Source organism: Ctenopharyngodon idella, chromosome 5 (assembly GCF_019924925.1).
Source record: "Ctenopharyngodon idella isolate HZGC_01 chromosome 5, HZGC01, whole genome shotgun sequence".
In the NCBI taxonomy this organism is placed as follows: Eukaryota; Metazoa; Chordata; class Actinopteri; order Cypriniformes; family Xenocyprididae; genus Ctenopharyngodon; species Ctenopharyngodon idella.
In genome coordinates, this window is record NC_067224.1 from 26,208,523 (window position 1) to 26,223,307 (window position 14,785).

At 38.0% G+C, this 14,785-nt stretch overlaps 1 protein-coding gene across 2 annotated transcripts; it reads right to left on the reverse strand.

Annotated features, from left to right (window-relative positions):
- Positions 1–452: 452 nt before the first annotated feature.
- Positions 453–8,233, reverse strand: capga (capping protein (actin filament), gelsolin-like a). Of its 2 annotated transcripts, XM_051893361.1 has the most exons (9): positions 7,964–8,233; positions 4,379–4,572; positions 4,064–4,218; positions 3,433–3,594; positions 3,137–3,286; positions 1,301–1,387; positions 995–1,127; positions 824–915; positions 453–731 (listed from the first exon to the last, which is right to left on the reverse strand). In XM_051893361.1, exons 2-9 carry the CDS (start codon positions 4,569–4,571, stop codon positions 666–668), a joined length of 1,038 nt encoding a protein of 345 aa, XP_051749321.1. In that variant the 5' UTR covers position 4,572; positions 7,964–8,233; the 3' UTR covers positions 453–665. The 2 variants fall into 2 exon arrangements, with proteins under 2 accessions (XP_051749321.1, XP_051749322.1); XM_051893362.1 differs by lacking the exons at positions 4,379–4,572; positions 7,964–8,233 and having other exon boundaries at positions 3,433–3,649; positions 4,064–4,205.
- Positions 8,234–14,785: the final 6,552 nt, after the last annotated feature.

The following is a 14,785-nucleotide window of genomic DNA, read 5'->3' on the forward strand; positions in this document are numbered from 1 at the left end:
TCATTAAGAATGTCAATGGGGCTTCATTTTGCTTGTGATTGTGAAACTGTTATTGCTTAAGTCCTTATTGTTGCTTATTTGTTCAGTGTTTATTTTCTGCACCTTCATAGGCCATTTGTCCTTCACACTGATTTTGATTGGTTGGGGAGGTTCAAACCTTATATAAATATAGGCTCATCCTTTATCATGGAGCGTATCTCCAAGATAAAGGATGATCACACCAAAGACCATGTAGTATCACATGGTTACATAAGCATTAGTACTGTGTGTGGTGTCTTTTTGTGTATGTATTTGATATCGGCCATTTTGAGGCTCAATATATAACAAAGGTTAACAGACATCATGTTATCGCTTAAGTATTTGAACTCTATTAAATAACAAACATTTGTGTTGTATACAGGTGTTTTATATTAAAGCAAAACATCTGCATGTGACAGAAAATTGATCAACAATTCACATTTTTTAAATTTATATTTCTTAAATAGGCAGTTACTGAATAAAAATGACAACTGTCCCAGCCTTCACAATACCTGGGATCAAACAAGCAATCTTTTGGCTAACAGCAAAGAGTTTTAACAGGTAGGCTACACCACTCATGGCTAGTATGCTGTGCGATTATACAAAATGAGTATACGTTTCTTCATACATTCTATATGTTGGTGTGTTTAACTCCAGCTCTTGAAGAACTGTTTGAAGAGGACAGATTCACGACCCTGAGGGAGAATTTCCACCTAAGGTCATAAAGAAATGTGGATGACTAATAAAAGAGATCATAATTCTGCACAGAAATGAAAATGAAACAATGAGCTTCGAGTTATTGTACCTGAGTTCTCATTCTGGGATAGTTCATTTCTGTAATAAACTCATCTGCCACCTTCAAGGCAACTCTCTTCTCATCGAAATTGGCTCCATTTCCTGTGTGTCAATAAAGTAAGGCAATGATTAAAAATTATGATTGTGCTATACAAGCAGATGAATAAATACATGCAATCACCTTTCCAAATGTAGATCTTCCCATTAGATCCATTGTCCAATATGAAGCAGTCATCTTTCTGCAGCAGCTCTTGAGCGAAAGGTCCTTTCTCACACAGTTTTGTTAAGGTCATTTGGCCTGTTGCGTTAGAGACCTGAGAGAGAGAATTATTTAGAGATATGAATTATTATTACCCCTATAAGACTCTTAGTCTTCAAACATCAACTGGGAAAATGTGACTTTAAGTGATAGACGAACAGTTTGATTGACAAAAAAAGGTAATTTTGATACCTGCACATTACACTGTAAAGGACAGAGAGAACTGACCTTGTAAAGGGAAGCAGAATTAGAGATATCTGCTTCAGTGTCTTCCTCTGTTGAGCTGTCTTTCAGAGCTGGGATTGGACCAAGTGCCTTTCAATTAAATTTGAGATGGTGTTAATATTTCTAATCCATTTATGAATAAACCCATTGCATTTACTAATACATTATATGTAATTGAAATATAATTTAATAGTGTTAATTTTTTTTCTAATTTAATAAAAAATTAATTATAATTATTATTTTACATTGCGTTCACACGCCATGTCTTAATTACGGTAACGATTCTGAACTGTAAAAAGCCTTCATGTGCTTGTAGAACTTGTAATTACAATGTGTAAACTTCTAATTACAATGTGTAATTTTATGAGAGTTGAGGTGCGTTCAGGCCACCTCGTAATTCCTGTAGTTACGAGATTCTAGCTTGTAAAAAGCGTTCACTTCCTAGTAGAGCTTGTATTACAGCTTGTAAGCTGGGAGTTTTCTGAAAGCTCCCAGGTGTACCACGTGGCCGCTATACCACCTGACCGCTGTAGATTCATTTAGGCGTTGATAGTGGTACCATAGAAATGCATAATTCCCAGTCCACGGACTTGAACAGCTCCGAATATAATGTCACGTGTTATCATCTCAAGAATCCGGTAAATACGAAGTGGACGCAGCATTGTACCATGTGGCTGCTGTACCGCCTGACCACTGCAGATTTAAGGTGTGTTCGACTTGAAGCGGCGCTGTGCAGACCGATTGGTGTATTACATTAAAGTACTGTGAGAGCGATTTGAAAGCATAGGCATATGCTGTGTTCACGTCATGTTGTAATTACTGTAGTCTTGAGATGACAACACGTGACGTTATATTCGGAGCTGTTCACGTCCTCAGACTGGGAATTATGTGGCAATACTATCAACACCTAAATGAAATGAATCTGCAGCAGTCAGGTGGTACAGCGGTCACATGTTAGCTCTCAGAAAAATACAAGCTTAAGAGCTCTACAAGGACTTGAACGCTTTTTACAAGTTGAAATCACGTAATTGCGGTAATTACGAAATGGTGTAAACGCACCTATAGAGACCTTTATTTACAGTAATTATGAAACATTAGTCAGTTGTTTTGTTCCCATTGTCCTGCCACTCATTTGGTTGTCTGTTTACAGATTATGTTCACCTGCACCTAGTTATCCCCTATGTCAGGGATAGGCAACATCAGTCCTGGAAAGCTGCTGTCCTGCAGAGTTTAGCTCCAACCCTAATGAAACACACCTGAACAAGCTAATCTATGTCTTCAGGATTACTAAGGGGCCGTTTACACGACACCGATTTCAACTAAAAATGTAAAACTTTTTATGCGTTTTGGCCGTTCATTTACACGACAACGAGGTTTTGGTGGTCTGAAAACGCAAACTTTTGAAAACGGGTTTCAAAGTGCAAGTTTTTAAAAACAGTCACTGTGTAAACGACAAAAACGTTTATTTGTGAAAACGACGACGTCATGCACATGCGCGTTACATGTTCAGTCTAGTGTTTCATCGCCATCTAATGGCCTGCCAGTAGAATACAGCGTTTTTAGTCATTTTCACGGATTTGTATGAATGGGGGTCGTTTTGACAACGGTGTCGATAACAACATTTTTCATCTAATTATTTTTATCTACAATTTGAATAAAAAGTTGTTTTTAAATTAAATTAAAATGAATTTTAGAATTTCTTATTAGCCTGTTTGGCCTTTGTTTTGCCTTAATGACAGCAGTTTGAGCTGCATGAGCTTAAACCTGATGATCATATTGTCCAACATGATTTGACAATGATTCAAAGAGCATCTTCAATGGAATGCAGGTGTTTGTCACCTGAACCATCTCCAGTGTTTCCTCTCCCTCTGTTACATCAATGATGTGAGCTTTGCCATTCCTCTCTGTGTCTCTGATCAGCATTGCTATCTCACGAACCTTCTGTCGCTCAAACATGTTGGCTTTGGAACCGCTCCATGCGACTATAGTCTGAGCATAAGCACACATGATAATTACAACTACATGATTGGCCATGATTAGCCAACTAAAATAACAAATATTAGCACCACAATGAGTGATATTACAAAAAAAAAAAAAAAAACTTTTTTTTACCTACGCATAATTTACATACTCACTTGTCCCAGGTCCAGTATGAAACAGTCGCCCTTGTTGAAGCTCCCCCAGCTAAGCTCCACCTCTCTTGCGCGGATGTTTTTCTTTCCTTTGACTTGGTACAGATGTGTAACAGGGCCAGTCCTAGACCTGGCACTCTTGAATCCAGACTCCACCCCACCCTCCTGAGACAGATGGAGAAACCAGTGAGTCCATAGTGCCGCATTATTTGGACATACACTGCTGGTCAAAAGTTTATGGTTGGTAAGATTTTTTCATGTTTTTGAAAGAAGTCTCTTACGCTCACCAAGGCTGCAATTATTTGATTAAAAACACAGAAACAACAGTAATATTGTGAAATATTATTACAATTTAAAATAACTGTTTAAAATGTATTTATTCTTGTGATGGCGAAGCCAAATTTTCAGCAACTATTACTCCAGTCTTCAGTGTCACATGATCCTTAAGAAATCATTCTAATATGCTGATTTGGTGCTCAGGAAACATTTCTTATTATCAATGTTTGAAACAGAAATTATATGTAACATAAATGTCCGTAACACTTTTGATCCATTTAATACATGCTGAATAAAATATTAATTTCTTTGTATAAGATTTTTTTTTTTTGTCCTATTGCTGTCCCTTTTCTCTCACCTTGTAGCTGACTCCTTTAGGGAAGAGTCCCATGAACTCTGGTGACTCATAGCCTTGCACCTGTCGATGTTGTACTGGCTCTCCTCCCAAGAAGCTGTCCAGTTGAGTGGCGAGCATGGCACAAGCACCCTGTTCATCCCGGGATGACTTCTCACCTTGATCAGAGGAGGGAAGCCAACAATAAGAAAAAAATGGTAAAACTACAGTAACATTTCATTAATGCAGTTTTTTTTTTTAACCTTCACCCTACGTTAAAGCAATGCTTTATATAAACTACAGATGCATTTTCATTTATTCATTTCATTCATAGAATACCCATCCACATGTGCAGGTCACTTCCTTCCTTTCCACGGTTGCTGAGCACAATGTACGCATCTCCGTTGTAGAAGATTCCCCTCTGCGATGGGTCAAGGAGCACAGCCTTCATCTTCTCCACCCTCCAGACCCACAGCCCTGGCTCTCGGACTTCATGGGTAAATTGGTTCTGTGCTGCACGCAGATTAAGCATCCTGGTGAGGGGGGAGAGAAAGAAGGAAGAGTTTGTGTGTATGTAGAAGTCGGGGGCTGCTTTATGAGAAAGGCAACAAGTGAAGAGAGGAGGAGGTGAGATAAGAAAAGGGGGAATGAAGCGAGGAGAAAGTGAGAGTGGATGAGAGAGAGAGAGAAAGAAGAGAACGTATGCCCAAGGAAAAAGAGAGAAAGAGACAGGGAGAGCAATGAAAAAGAAGAAATATCAGTTATTAAAGTGAATAATGGATATTGTAGAAGCAATGTGATTGAAGCACAGAGAACAGGAATAATGATATACAGGATGAATGGAATGAGAGAGATTAGAAAGAAAGAAAAATGGTTTAGGGAAGGGGAAAATGGGAATAAAAGAAACAGAATGTGGGAAAATAGAAAATGATGGGAGAGAAAGAGCAGCAGAAAGGTATGATGAGGTTAGTCCGATCCAGACAGTAGAGGCGGGGAACCTTTAAGGTCATGGGTCAGATATGGAAGCAGAGCACGGGATTGCATGCTCCATTAGAGATGCACAATGGGAGGGCTGATGGGAGGTGAGAGCAGAGAGATCACATATAATAGAGCTGTAAAATGAGATGCAATTGTGCTACACAAATAATTCATAAGGCCAACTGTTGCACAGCCATACAAGTGACATGGCTTACATACAACCAGCCACCAAAGACAGATTGACAGATCAACAGAGCAATTTCTACCACAGTCACTGCATTTACAGTGATTACTTAATCGCATTAAGCGGTCCGATGTGAGGTCACCTCTTACAAAAAAGAAGTGTGTTCAAGTGTGCTATATTAGTATACTTCGTTTAAACTAAAAATAAGAAGCTATACTTTCAGTCTACTTTTTATGTAATTCTTTTAAGTATAGGCCCTACTTGACTTATGCTAGTGTATTTGGCCTATACTTGTACTCAATCTTTTGATCAAGATAAAAGTATAATTATTGAGCCCATATGTTTACTCTTGAGTAGCCAATTAGGCTAAATACTTTTTTCACATGCTTTTCAAACTGTCTTAGATTGCTTGAAAATACTGATTTATAAAGCAAACAGATATGTTCCTTATTATGAATCTGAATTTTGGTTGACTGAATTTTCCGGCTATCTATGTTTTCACTAGCCATGTTTACACGTACACTTTTTTGTCATTCCGATTAAAATCATTCCGATTGAAAGATTCGGTGGATTGTTTACATGAGACGTTATCTAATCCGATATGGTGTTTACATGTGCCGGTGTGGTGCTGAATTCCTACACCTGCCAAATTATTACCCCCCTAGTATTGGTAGGTTTAGGATTAAGTGTGGAGGAGGGGTTAGGATTAGGCAATCAGATAGCGACTTCAACGAGGGGGGAAATAATTTGGCAGGGAGTCGAAATTTGGCACAACACTGGCGCTCTCAATTGGAATGACTTTATGACATGCGCACATTAGCTTATGTCCTGTTTGCCGCTTTGTATTCCTGTCAACATGAAGCTCCATTATTTCTTATGCATGCTATTTTTATGTAAAGTGTTAATCAAGCAACCAGTGGCGGCTGGTGCTAAATTTTTTGGGGGGGGGCACAAAGAAAGAAAAAAAAGAAAAAAAAAGAATTAGAGATGCAGAATGGGCTAATTGTTAAATAATGTGATGTAATGTATCACTACTGCTTATCTAAAACATGGAAAATTCAGTATTTAAAGCATGCCATAGGGCTGGGCAATATAAAATCTGTATTTAATTAAAAAAAATGTATTTCATATCCTGCCCAATATTTTCCTACAAACAATGTTCGTATTGAAGGCTATGAAAACAAACATGAATGTGACCATGTAGTCTATGTTATATTATGTGCAAAAAAGGAGGTCAAATTACATGAGGCCTACATTCTAACATTGTGACACTACAATCTAAAAACAAAATATTGCTTTTTAAAGCAGTAGTTGCATTCACTAAACTAAAACTGAAAATAAAAAAATTGGATTGGATTGAGTTGGCGCTTTGTGGGTTTCTCCCTTGGGCGACCGTGATGCGACCACAAAGGGCACTTTCACTTTTGCGATCAAAGGGGCAGGGGCTCCCTTGTGCACGCCACTGATCAGCCCGGTTTCACAATAAAGGGCTTAGCTAAGCCAGGATTAGATCTTAGTTCAATTGGGATATTTAAGTAGCTTTTAGAAAGGTACACTATTGCTGGTGTGCATCTTGAGACAAAACAATGTCACTGGCATATTTTAAGATATGTCAGTACAAGTTGCTTTCAGTTAAAACAGCTCAAACATGCATTTTAGTCTAGGACTAGCTTAAGCCTTGTCTGTGAAACCGGGGGAAAGTATACTTAAAAATATACTTGAACTTTACTTAAATATTCTTAATAAAATGAACTTGAAGTATACTTATTTTTTGTAAGGGACAAACAGAAATAAACCACATGAGAGTGACGTGTTGTCCTTTAGTCTCACATGACATTTGCACAATCACCATGTCTACATCAACCATCTTAAGAATGAGATGAAAATCTACGTTCCTCTTGAATGACTATGAGTTTAAACTTAAGCTTGTGTCATTAAGCAGATGGCGAAGCGGTTGCACTGATGTTTGATGTTTGCTGACACCTCCTTCTTTCACTTCCCTTTCACTTCAAATCTAGTATAAATAGTTTAACAGAACTCCAAAATTACTGTCCTGTTAACTTCACTAAATACCATTTTTTCCCCCATTTTAGCTGGGTTGTGCACTACTGAGAACTGAATTAAAAATATGCTTTTTTATATTTCAGTTCAATTCCTGAATTTGAATCAACGTAGCAAAGAGGAGCCTGATTTTGCCGAGTTTGACATGTTGTTGGGCCAACATATTTTGTTGATTTTGTTAGAAAATTTAATTCTAACCATATCTCTACCCCTGAACCTAGCCATACCCATAAGTTATCCCTAAAGTCAGCGGGAAATGATAGGCGAATAACACTGATGTAGAAGCACCTAACCCTGGTTGTAAGCCTAAACTTGACATAAACTGCAGACTTGTCCCTTAAATCTGACTGGTTAGTTGGAAAGTTGATCCAGGATCAACAAAGATTTGAAATTACGGAATTGGAATTTAATGATTAATTTGATGAGAGAAAAAGACTTTTAACATTGTCCTCTAGGTACTTAAGACAAGGAAAAAAACGAAACAAAAAAACAATGTAATCATTTTCTTAATACAAGTAATAAAATATAGAATATTTTATTATATATATATATATATATATATATATATATATATGACACAATATAGTGACATAATAATGACATTGTTCTCATTTAAAGTTAAAAAAAATATTTTTATATATGTTGTTTAAGTTATGTTTTAAAGAACCACAACATCAGTCAATTATCTGTCAGTTTCCTACCTTAATGCAATAGTCTTGATGTCAGTCCAACTTCTGATAGCTCTTAAATGTAACAGCTGCCTGAACAATCGCCTCTTACTGCATACACAGTTGACTGATTTGCTTCACAATATCCTGCCATTTCCCCCTCAGTAACATACAAAGGCCAGACACAGTTATCGAGTCATAGCTCTTGGTTGGAAGACAAAAGCTTGTTAACCAAATGATTAGCCACAGGGTGAGTTTGATCATCAGCATTTCACATCTGTTGGAAACACACTGTATGCAAACACATCTCTTTTTGACTACATAAGCAACACATCCTTTTAACTGAGCCCATGCTTATGTAATTTACGGAAAGACTGAGAAAAAAAAAAAAGGCAAGAAGGGTAAAAAGTCATAAGAGAATGTCACAAGCAATGTCTGAAAATGAACTGAAACTCTATTTTTATCAAGAACTTCAGCATTTTACGGTTCACCTCATTCACCTCAGGATTCATATCTGAGATCTGTCAGCATAATATAACAATGTGAAGAGAGAATAAAAGGCTGATTTCTCATTTATAATAGAGGTAGTTTCCATCATTATTCATTATTGTCTGTTAGATGGGTATACACTAAGGGTTTTCAGTAAGGTTTTGACAGGTCTCTTTTTACCAACACAAGAAAAACAATTGCATATACAAATGTAGGCTGTTTATGGCATTTACTGTAAGTAAGAGGGTAAGAAAGTGATGAAAAGATTAAAGAACCAGGTATCTAGTTTAGAATTAATATATCTCTGATAATCTGTAATCATCTGGACCTGGTTCTATATCCACAGAAAAAAAAGAAGAAGAATGATCTAACACTGATCATCAGCTTTCTCTCAACTCTTTTGACTAAAGCTTTGATCCTGAGTTCATGAAGCGCATGCACATTAAAGTATGACATCAGTAACAAACAGCTAATCACAGGCCTTAAAACAGAGAAATGATTTCACTTCTCACGAGAATCAGCAAGATTTTCTATCTTCTGCTGAAAATTAGAAGATTGAAGAATATGAATTACATAAATGCATTTACACAGTAAGAAAAAAATATATTGCTATATCAGTGCAAGTGAAAATTAGTGTCAGAGCAGGGACTTGAACTTGGTGTGAGAGTCAGACTCTCAATCCTCAAGCCACTGGAGGATGGTGAGCCCAATAGATGCACTTAGGAGAAGTTGAGATGCAGAATTTATTTTAATAAAAGTTCAAGCAAGCAAGCAAAAAAAAAAAAAATCCACTGCTGGAGCAAAAAAAACAGCAAAAAATAATTCTAAAGTAAAGAAACCAGTCCAACAAATATTTCAAAATTCTAAAGATCTTAAAGCAAAAAACTCCAGAGGAGAAAGTCCACAAAAAGATAAAACAGAGAAAGGTATAGTCCGAAGGCAAGATAAATAAAATGTTGCGGGTAGTGAGTGAGTCAGAGGGGATCTGGAGACTCCTATCAAGAGATGAGTCTTGAGTTGATGCTTATAATTTCCCCAAGCGAGTGTGATGGGGAGAATCAATCCTGAATTGGAAAGTGGGACGACCCAGGTGAAAAAAAAGTACATTTCTATAATGTACTTAAAGTGCTCTATTTTCATGCACTAATTTTGTACTTAATATACTAAAAATTCTTCTTTAGTACTTCTTAAGATAATCTTAAGAACATCTAAGTGTACTCAACTGTACTATTTTGAGACACCATGAAATATGAACTAAAATGTGCTTTTAATATACTATCTCTGTATTTAGATACTACTTTTCATCGCCTTAGCATACCAGACAGCTTAGAAGATCTCGATGTTGCTACAGAAACGATTGCCTCTGTCTTTTCCAGCACATTAGACTCAGTTGCTCCTTTGCGTTTAAAAAAGATTAAGGAAATTAATCCAACGCCGTGGTACAATGAGCACACTCGGGCCCTAAAGGTAGCAGCCAGAAAAATGGAGCGCAGCTGGAAGAAAACAAAACTAGAAGTTTTTTGCATTTCGTGGAGAGAGAGAATGATTGAGTACAGAAAGGCCTTAAAAACTGCTAGATCTGCCTATTTTTCAAAACTTTTAGAAGAAAATAAGCACAACCCTAGGTATTTATTTGATACAGTGGCTAAATTAACAAGAAATAAAGCTTCAACTTCTGATGTTTCCAAAGAGCACAGCAGTAATGAACTTCTTCACTTGCAAGATTGACAATATTAGAGAGAAAATTATAACCATGCAACCGTCTACTACAGTATCGCATCAGACAGTGCATTGTAGTGTCCCTGAGGAAAAATTCAATTCATTCACTGCTTTAGGAGAAGAAAAATTGTCTAAACTTGTTAAATCATCAAAATCAACAACATGTATGTTAGACCCTATACCGACTAAGCTATTGAAAGAGATACTTCCAGAGGTCATAGATCCTCTTCTTAATATTGTTTATCACTAGGATACGTACCGAAAACTTTTAAGCTGGCTATTATTAAACCTCTTATTAAAAAACCACAACTTGATCCTAGAGAATTAGTCAATTACAGACCGATCTCAAATCTCACTTTTCTGTCAAAAATACTAGAAAAGGCAGTATCATCACAACTATGTTCCTTTTTAGAAAGAAATAGTATCTGTGAGGATTTCCAGTCAGGATTTAGACCGTACCATAGTATTGAGACTGCTCTCATTAGAGTTACTAATGATTTGCTCTTATCATCAGATCGTGGTTGTATCTCTCTATTAGTGTTACTGGATCTTAGTGCAGCATTTGACACTATCGACCACAATATTCTTTTAAATAGACTCGAAAATTATGTTGGCATTAGTGGAATTGCATTGTCATGGTTCAAATCATACTTATCTGTCCGTTATCAGTTTGTAGTAGTAAACGAAGAGATGTCATATCGATCACAAGTTCAATATGGAGTACAGCAAGGCTCAGTACTAGGACCGTTGCTTTTCACTCTGTACATGCTACCCTTGGGAGATATCATTAGGAAGCATGGCGTTACGCTGATGATACTCAGCTCTATATTTCTTCACGCCCTGACGAAACTTACCAATTCACAAAATTAATGGAATGCATAGCTGATATAAAAAAAATGGATGACCAGTAATTTCCTACTACTAAATTCAGAAAAAACAGAGATTCTAATTTTTGGACCAAAAACTTCTTCACGTAATAACCTAGAATACTGTCTAACACTTGATGGCTGCTCTGTTAAGTCTTCGTTGTCAGTTAGGAACCTGGGTGTGCTCTTTGATACCAATCTTTCATTTGAAGGCCATGTTTCTAGCATCTGCAAAACCGCATTCTTCCATCTTAAAAATATATCTGAACTACAACATATGCTCTCAATGAAAAATGCAGAACAGTTAGTTCATGCGTTCATGACCTCAAGGCTAGATTACTGTAACGCTCTACTGGGTGGTTGTTCCGCTTGCTTGATAAACAAACTACAGCTCGTACAAAATGCAGCAGCTAGAGTTCTTACTAGAACTAGGAAGTATGACCATATTAGCCCAGTTCTGTCAACACTGCATTGGCTTCCTGTTAAACATCGTATAGATTTTAAAATCTTGCTAATTACTTACAAAGCACTAAATGGTTTAGCTCCCCAGTACCTGAGCGAGCTCTTAATGCATTATAGTCCTTCATGTCTATTGCGATCTCAGAATTCAGGCCAGCTGATAATACCCAGAATATCAAAATCAACTGCAGGCGGTAGATCCTTCTCTTATCTGGCACCTGAACTCTGGAACAATCTTCCTAGCATTGTTCGGGAAGCAGACACACTCTGTCAGTTTAAATCTAGACTAAAAACACATCTTTTTAACCTGGCATACACATAACACATTATCAATTTATATTTTCAAATCCGTTAAAGGATTATTAGGCTGCATAAATTAGGTCAGCCGGAACCGGGAACACTTCCTATAACACCAGATGTACTCGTTACATCAGAAGAAGAATGGCATCTATGCTAATATAAGTCTTTCTGTTTATCCCGAGGTTTACCTTAGTCAACCGGATCTGGGCCGTATCCAGGTGAGATCGAGGACCTACGCCTTGACACGACCAGAACGCAGCCCTGAAGTATTAGCAGAGATTGAGTCAACTAGATCATCCACTGTGAAGGCCTAATCGACACGACAGCCAGTGGCACAGCTCCTCAACAAACCGTCCATACCGGCGTGATGAATACGATCCTCAACTGGATTGAACTGGAATAAATACTTTGAATGTTGCGATCCTATCAGACTTATGATAGCTACCTGAATCGTAACAAAGCACTGTTTGCCAGAGGAGAACTGGCCCCCCGACTAAGCCTGGTTTCTCCCAAGGTTTTTTTCTCCATTTTAACACCTATTTGCCACCTGATGTCACCTGTTGGAGTTTGGGTTCCTTGCCGCTGTCGCCTTTGGCTTGCTTAGTTGGGGACACTTGACATTTCAGCAGTGCTTTGCATCTGCCTGCATTGACACCATTTTTTAAGAGCTGCTGTGCAGACAAAATTATATACCAGTTATCACTGTAAAGCTGCAAATCTGCATTGTAAAAAGCGCTATATAAATAAAGGTGACTTGACTTGACTACTTATAGTACATTTGAACCCATAGTGTACTACAAGTGGTAACTAAATATATTTTTTAAATACAGAAAAATACAGAAATTTTTTTTTTAAATAAAAAAAATACAGAGATAGTATATTAAAAATCTTAAGAAGTACTAAAGAAAATTTTTTAGTATATTAAGTACAAAATTAGTGCGTGAAAATAGAGCACTTTAAGTACATTGCTGAAATGTACTTTTTTTTCACCTGGGAATGTAAGTAATTTCCATTACAGTCCTTTCTTGCCTGTATGGGACCGAGCGTTTCCTGAGAGCTCATGGCAGGCAGAACGGAAATGTCCAGGCAGTCTACAGTATAGGCAACACCGCTCTTTCATGTGGCGGTCACGCTGCGCTGAGTAGATTCGAGTACCACCCAACTGCATAGGTTCTGGAGATTCTTGGGATGGTGGTAACTCCTCTATGAGAACTGAACTGACAAGAAGTGTGAAAACAAACTGGCGACTCAAGTTCCTTGCCCTCAGGTGATTATCCAGCCACACCGCCAGGTCAATGAGGGTCTCGTTGTGGTCATGGGTAGGCTCCCTCCCCCTCAGTTTTTGGCGAATACCAACTCAATGTCATTGCCATAGAAACCAATGCAAATATTAAATAAAAGAGCGCCACAGGATACACAAATTGGATCTGAACAGTTGAATGAATGAATAAATGAATGATTGAATGAATGAATGAATGAATTAATGGATGGATGAATGAGGCATTTATATAGCGCTTTTCTTATGTACTACTGTACACCCAAAGCACTTTACAATCATATCGGGGGTCTCTCCTCAACCACCACCAGTGTGCAGCATCCACTGGGATGATGCAACGGCAGCCACAGTGCGCTCACCACACACCAGCTATAAGTGGAGAGGAGAGAGAGTGATAGAGCCAATTCAATGGATGGGGATTACTAGGAGGCCATTTGGCCAGGACACTGGGGTTACACCATGGGCCTTGGGATTTTTTAATGACCACAGAGAGTCAGGGCCTCGGTTTAACGTCTCCTCTGAAGAACGGTGCTTGTTACATATAATGTCCCCCGGGTGTTAGGACCCACACAGACCACAGGGTGAGCACCCCCTTCTGGCCTCACTAACACCTCTTCCAACAGCAACCTAGTTTTCCCAGGAGGTCTCCTATCCAGGTACTGACCAGGCTCAACCCTGCTTAGCTTCAGTGGGCAACCAGTCTTGGGCTACAGGGTGATATGGCTGTACAATAGGCCTACACAATGGCTACGTTCAGACTGTCAGTCCGAATCATATCTTATTGAAATCCAATCAGATTTAGATAGTGTGAACGTCAAAAATCACATGAAATGCTATAGCCTATTCATATGTGTTTTGAAATCCATTTGGCATTTCTGAAAATCTGTTTCAGTCTGATTGCTCTGATCGGATTTTGCGTGTTTTATGTGACTTTCTTACACCACGTAAAATATAAACGTCAGATGTTGTTATAGAAAACGTTGCTGCAGAAACAAGGTTGTGTTGTTGCAAAGTGCCGGATGAGCAGAATGACAATATAATGGAGATATGTTTTGAAACCGGCGGAGAGGACAGCACGGAATAAAGCCAGTCATACCAGCCTCCTACGTTTTTGCCACTGTAGTATGCAGTAGTCCAGCACACGGCAGCTACAATGTCATGTTGTAAATAAGACAACATCTGTACTGTAAACCCTGTGCATGCTGTGGTTGTTGTTGCTGTTTTTGGCGTATACCTACCAACACAACATCACTGGCATAGAAACCAAATGCAGATATTCTGGAAAACGAAAGAGTGGCATGGACACACAAATCGGATCTAAACAGTTGCGATACACAATGTGGACATCAATAATTTTAAATCAGATTCCAATCAGATATACAAATAATCTGATTTGAACTGACAGTGTGAACGTAGCCAATGTAGACAGTAGCCTAAATAATTTTAGATCAGATTCCAATCGGATACACAAATAGTTGGATTTGGACTGACAGTGTGAACGTATAGCCTTCAATATACAGCTGAACGAGACATGTTAACATAACTAATTAAAAGTTGAGTAAGCTGGGCATGAGAGTACCACGAGGACCTCTAGGGGCCAAAACACAACACAACACAAGCAAAATACTGAAAGTTAGTTTAAATAGTTGATAATATATAGGTAGTCAGAGACATGTGAGCTCAGTAGCTGTGCCCATAGCACGGGATTATTGTGATTTATTTATGCAAGTTTATAAGTTTCATAAT